The sequence below is a fragment of the Etheostoma spectabile genome, chromosome 3, assembly GCF_008692095.1.
Source record: "Etheostoma spectabile isolate EspeVRDwgs_2016 chromosome 3, UIUC_Espe_1.0, whole genome shotgun sequence".
NCBI lineage: Eukaryota > Metazoa > Chordata > Actinopteri > Perciformes > Percidae > Etheostoma > Etheostoma spectabile.
The window spans coordinates 1,236,350-1,242,493 of record NC_045735.1 but is presented as its reverse complement, the minus strand read 5'-3'; the positions used below and the strand labels follow the sequence as shown (position 1 = coordinate 1,242,493).

The 6,144-nt window shown below is 41.0% G+C and overlaps 1 protein-coding gene across 1 annotated transcript in view; it reads left to right on the top strand.

Annotated features, from left to right (window-relative positions):
- Positions 1–6,144, top strand: part of sae1 (SUMO1 activating enzyme subunit 1) — an 18,742-nt gene that overhangs the window by 8,192 nt on the left and 4,406 nt on the right. The window contains exons 5-7 of the mRNA XM_032512077.1: positions 278–377; positions 844–949; positions 4,587–4,731. Coding sequence (XP_032367968.1) covers positions 278–377; positions 844–949; positions 4,587–4,731 — 351 coding nt within the window. The remainder of the gene's footprint in view (positions 1–277; positions 378–843; positions 950–4,586; positions 4,732–6,144) is intronic.

The following is a 6,144-nucleotide window of genomic DNA, read 5'->3' as shown; positions in this document are numbered from 1 at the left end:
TTTTTGGCAGTAAAATTGTCATTCTACACTCAACAGCCATTTTAATTCCAGAGCTCGCCTCCCGACATGTTCCACCAAAACAACTTCCTTCCCGGGGCTGTTTTGCAGCGCCACCGTGGCTCCTACCGGCTCTGAGCGCCGCCCAGGACGATTGTGATTGGTTTAAAGAAATGCCAATAAACCAAAGCAGTTTTTTTCTCAATCTGTGAGCTTCGGTATCTAATGTAATATTGACTCAGTAATTTAGGACATCTTTCTCTTCACTCTCTCTTTTTAGGGAGAAACTTAAAGTGGTGAAACCGACGGGAAATTCAAATGACGGTCCAGAGGCAAAGAAAGCCAAAGTCGACCCCAACGAGACCACCATGGTGAAAAAGGTAAATGAGTGCACCGTTAAATAATGGAAATCCATATTTCACAGATAAATATTGTGTTGTTTTATTCCATTTGCCACCCTAAAGTTATGAAGATGCATAAATACAAATGATTTCCATCTATTTGGCTTAACACAAATAAACTGTTTGGGTGGAGGATAAAATGACTTCATTTTTAAATGTTGGCTCAACTACAAAAAAATATTATACTGTGTATATGATATTAGGAGTGGAACATATTGAGAAAGTTAAACAAAAATACCAAATGGAATGCAATCTCTCTTTTGTATAGCTTTCTGTCTGTAATCTGCCCGCACACATCTAAATATACAAAGAAATCACATACATCTAAATACATTTCTTTCCTTAATTAAAAGACTGCCAGACATTCAATTTATTTGTTCAGCTATTATTTGTATAGCATACATTAAATTAACCTAATTAACGCTATTAATCTTCAACCAATCAGGTGGCCAGTTTCTGCCCTCTGAAGGAGGCTCTGGAGGTCGACTGGACAACCGAGAAGGCCAAGGCCGGGATGAAGCGAACACCAGTGGACTACTTCATGCTTCACGGTATTATTACTACTATGTTTTTTGGGGCATTTCCGCCTTTAATCGATAGGACAGGTTAGATATGAAAGGGGAGAGTTGGGGGGAAGATGTGCAGCAAATTGCCAGGTCAGATTTTAACATTGGGCCTCTGTGTCGAGGAATTAACCTCTATACCAAATGTACTACCCGGGCGCCCTGCTGCGCGGTACTTTATGAAGTTAAAGTACAAAAATGGTAACAGACTCTAAATGTGAAAATTAGCTTTTTCATCTGCCATTTATTTTGTTATTTTGTGCAATGAGATCACTTCTTTCAGTAAAAGGGATCTAGTTGACACCACTATCAGTTAAGTGAGCGGTAGACTACATGAAACGTCTGGTGACAATTCTGTGTAGGAGGCAGGACACAAACAGAATTTCCATACAGAGAATTGATTAAATATAACAAGGTATCCTGAAAGGTCTGAACAAGAATAGAAAGTTGAAACTGAAAATGTGTAGGAACCCTGCAGCGAGACTGAAACGCAAAGCGTGCACATGCAAAATCACGGGTTCTAATTTAGCTGATAGGCTATCATTGCACATGTATGGAAAATCATGTCCGTAAAGTTTGTCCAATAATCTTTCCAGAGAGAAGGACGAACTGTTAAATGTCAAGCCCAGACAAAAAAAAGAAAAAGAATATCGATACGCTGAGTTGCACATGACCACTCGCATACAATCTCTGAAATATTCAGGAACCATCAACCCAGAGGAAAAATCTCAAAAGTACCTTCCTGTTTTTTAGGTTATTTACAGAGTCTGATGACCTTCTCTTAAGAGTTGTTATTGTCCCTCCTGTCACCTGGCCCTGCACCATCCCCACACACGGCATGCTAGTTTCCATCACAGGCTGTCCATGGCCAGTCATGTGCACTGAGCGTAGAAGAGAGAACAGCCCGACACCTACGCCGCATGACAACAAGGGCAGGAAATAACAAAAAAAAAATGGCTATTTGGTGCACATGATTTATGAAAACTGGTATAATTTATAAGAATTAATATAAATCTTTTACTACATAAATGTAGGGAATAATGTAAATTAAATCAACTGGCAGGATTTATAGGCCCTGAATACTTAATGCAAGATATTTTGCAGGTTTATATCATATTGTGGCGCTTACTCACTGCTAGTATCTCCTCGGCTCGACTCGGTCATGGCGACCCGTCCTCCTTTTTCCCCATCGCCAATTTAGTACCGCCTCATGACTGAGGCAAGCGTGGCTGGTTGTCATAGCGACGCTAGTCCACACAGCATTCCAAGATGGTCGAAAAAGGCATTTCTTAAAACCAATCGCACCCGTCTTGGGCGGAGCCAAGCGCCGAGCGGAGCCTCAGTGCCTCTGCAAAATAGCCTCAGGAAGGAACTTGTGTTGGTGGAACGTGTGTACGTTCAAAGGTTGTTTTAGTTGGACAGATAGTCTAGTTAGCTGTCTGGATTTACCCTGCACAGATCTGAACAGGTAACCATAGTCCTCATAAACCCACCGGAGTTTAAAATTACAACACAAAAAAAGCGGAAGGTAACGGGACCTCCGAAAACAGACATCCGAAAAGAGTGACATCCGACGGAATTTGTGGCAGAACAAAAGCAATCCCGGAGGTGGAACGTCCTGGATATAGACTAATACCATACACAAGTCTTAAAAGTCTAGAAAATGTTTAATTTCAAGTGTATCTTTAAATATACTCCTTGAAAAATGCTTGACTTTCAACGTAATCTGGTGTTTCATTGACACAACCACTCGTATTTGGTTTAGGTACCTTGACAATGCTAACAGTACTTGCTAACAGTACAGTCCTTGAATTTTATTCTTAAAAAGCCAAACAAACTCTGATGATGCATTTAAAGCACACCAGTTTAAAGTAGTGATGTCTTATCAGGAATTTATTTGCAAAAAGTACATCATAACGTAACAAAACTACTACATGTTACAAGTGACAAAGATCATTACATAATTAATAATCTAACTAACTGGAGTCAGAACAAACACTACTACTGCCATTATTACCCTAGCCTGGCAGCATCATTTAAAAAACAGATATGATGGGGATTAGAACGCGATAACATCTATCTAAGCAGGTCATGTTTAGAAAATGTAGCAAACTTTGTCGATCAATCAATTTCACCAGGTACTAACATTTTTCATCTAATTCATCATCCATTTATCCAGTTCTGTTTAGCCATTACGTTTAGCTACCTGTTAACGTGTGTGCTCGCTTAATAACTAGTTTTCTCTTACGTAACGGCAACATGTAGTGTTCAGATATTGATATGTGGATGTATATGTTTTATTTTCAAATAAGTTGAGCTACTCTTCAGCCTTTCCATGTACCGCCCTGACTTCTTCCACCACTGATGTGTGCACATGTTGGCTGGTTAATTTTAGGTGTGTGTGCCAGCCGTCGTGACCTTCAGTCTAATAACTCCCCACTCTGAAACCCACTGTAGCCTCACCCTGCCTTCAGTCTGATTTCTGAGTGGAAATACGCCTAGTTTTTTTTTTTTTTTTAATTTAGTAACTGTGAGACGAGAGGCAGTGTTATTATTCCTTCGCTGTTTCTATAATTGGAGCCAGCGGTTTGTTGTTTTGGGCGGCCGATGAGGAAGTGGCTCTTCCTCTGTTACAACTGCTTCCTGTCTGACTAGGAAGTGTGTGTGTGTGTGTGTGTGTGTGTGTGTGTGTGTGTGTGTGTGTGTGTTTCTCCTACTAGCCAGATTGAAGTCCTACATGTGTAGTTTTAAAGATACTATCATTGTTCCATCCATCTGCACATTATTATATTCTGTTATGAAATTCTGTTTGATTTTGCATGGCACAGACCTGAGTGTGTAACTTTTTTTTTTTTCTTCAAACAAAAGCGTCACTGATTAAAGGGCAGAGCTGAGGTGCGAACTTGACTCACTGCCTGTTTGTCTGTTTGTCTGTCTGTGTGTGTGTGTCTGTGTGTCTGTGTGTCTGTGTGTGTGTGTGTGTGTCTGTGCGCGCGCTTGTGTGCACCACGCTAGTGGAAATGGCCGTGGGAGGACTTGGCTTTCTCATGTGGTTTAAGTTAATGGACGAACAGGAAACATGTGGGCGAAGTGTTGATGCGTGCGTGCACAGTTGACGTCAGTTATTTTAAATATTGTTCATGAACCAATAAAGTGCAGTGCATGCTTCTGATTTTTTATTTCTCAATCGGCCCTGCAGCCGATTCTTAAACACAGGAAAGAGTTTTGTTCTTTTTTTGTTTTTTTTTGTTTTCTCTTCAACCTAATATTTCCTCACTGAATATGTGTAGGTGTGTGTGTGTGCATCTTTGCAGTCTGTCTGTGTGCACGCTCTTAATTTGATGTGGGGAAACGTAGGTCTAATCGGATGAAATGGTTCATGGTGCAACCACATACAGATCTTATCCTGGCACAGAGACAAGATGTTGTCTTTCCATAAGATGATAATTCACTGTGGAAGTCTCTTGAAAGCGTGATGAAATTATAAACGGCAAAACTGCAATAGATTATATGGAAAATATTGCATTGGATAAATGGTTTAAACTTGTTTCCAGCCTCTCAAAACTGTTATTTCTGTTTATTTTCCTCCTGCCCCCCCCGCTCCCCCGTTCCTCCGTCTCCACAGTTCTGTTGAAATTTCGTACCGACAAAGGCCGTGACCCCGACCCACAATCCTACCCGGAGGACAGTCGGCTGCTGAGACAGATCCGCGATGACGTCCTGGAGGCCCTGGCAGTGAGCAGTGATCTCCTGAATGACGACTTCATCAGGTATAAAGCGTCTTCGCCCGTCTTGTGTCTTTTGTTTTATTTTTAAAGTGAGACACTGAATGCGTAATTCGCTCTGCATAAGGAAATAACAGGCTGGTTCAAGTTTAGCTTTTTTTCATTTATCCTTAGAAAATGAAATTCAGTGTGTAGCAAAACACATACACAGAAAGCAAAAAAAAAAAAAGCACCACCAGATGCTAAGATTATTGTAAACACAACACAGGACACACATCGACACCTCAATGGAGACACTGTCAAAATGAACATAGACAGAAATAAACAAATAATCACATACTATATAAAATTTGAAGAGATGTCAATAAAGTGATTTCAGCTTCCCAATAGTCACAGGAATAAAAAGTATCCCTGGCGCGTCTAGTTCCTAACGTTGGTAGCCTAAAACGGCGACCTGGGGGCAGCAGATTAAACTCCCCGAATAGTGGGTGATCCGGGCAATTAAAAATTTGGTTAGCCTTACCCCTGACCCATTTACTATATATTATCATATATATGTTGCAGCTGTGGTAGCTGTACCCCAACCACCTTAGACTACGTTTACCAGCTTTGTTAGCTTACGCTTGCTGATCATTGAAAGACCACTCTAGAGGGTATAGAGGGCGGTAACCCGGATGCGCGGCCATATTGGAGACACTCGGTGTAAACAACCGAACGGAGTACAATGGAGTGTTGTGCACTTTGGACTTTACTTTAAGTGAATGCAGCCATGTCTAAACAACAGAAAAGCATCCAAGATGCAAAGGTATATAGGGACAGACCTGGACCACAAGAAAAGGCCCCGGTGATTCTTCCTTCAGTTGCATATCCCGATATAGCTCGTCAACTACCTGCTTTTGTCTCCGAGCCCATACACAGTGGCAGACCTTAAATCCTACAAAGGTTTGGAGGCCTATAGCCAGATGGCAGCTGTGTGGATGGGCCAGGGAGACGCAGTACCAAGTCATAACGGCCGTTGTGTTGTGAAGGCCAAAGTAAATAATGCAATAGCGTCTTTAATCAACCTAACCTTAACTGTATATCATTGCGATACTCAAGGTGTAGACAAGTGACTCTCAATCGTTTTTTTTTATTTTTTATTTATTATTTCAATGACCCCCAGTTTGCTATCTACACCACCTGAGGGAGTTTGAGCTTTGCCAACCACAAGCGCCTCCTTTCCTCTGATAACTTCTGGCATGCCTCTCCCTGGTTTTTAATAACTTTTGGAAGTCGATAATATTCCAAATGTTTTTTCTTGGTCTGACCTATTGGTACAACCTAAAACACTGCAATAATAACACAACAACAATTCAATTCAATTTTATTTATAGTATCAATTCATGACAAGAGTTATCTCGAGACTCTTTACAGATAGAGTAGGTCTAGACCACACTCCAGAATTTACAAGGACCCAAC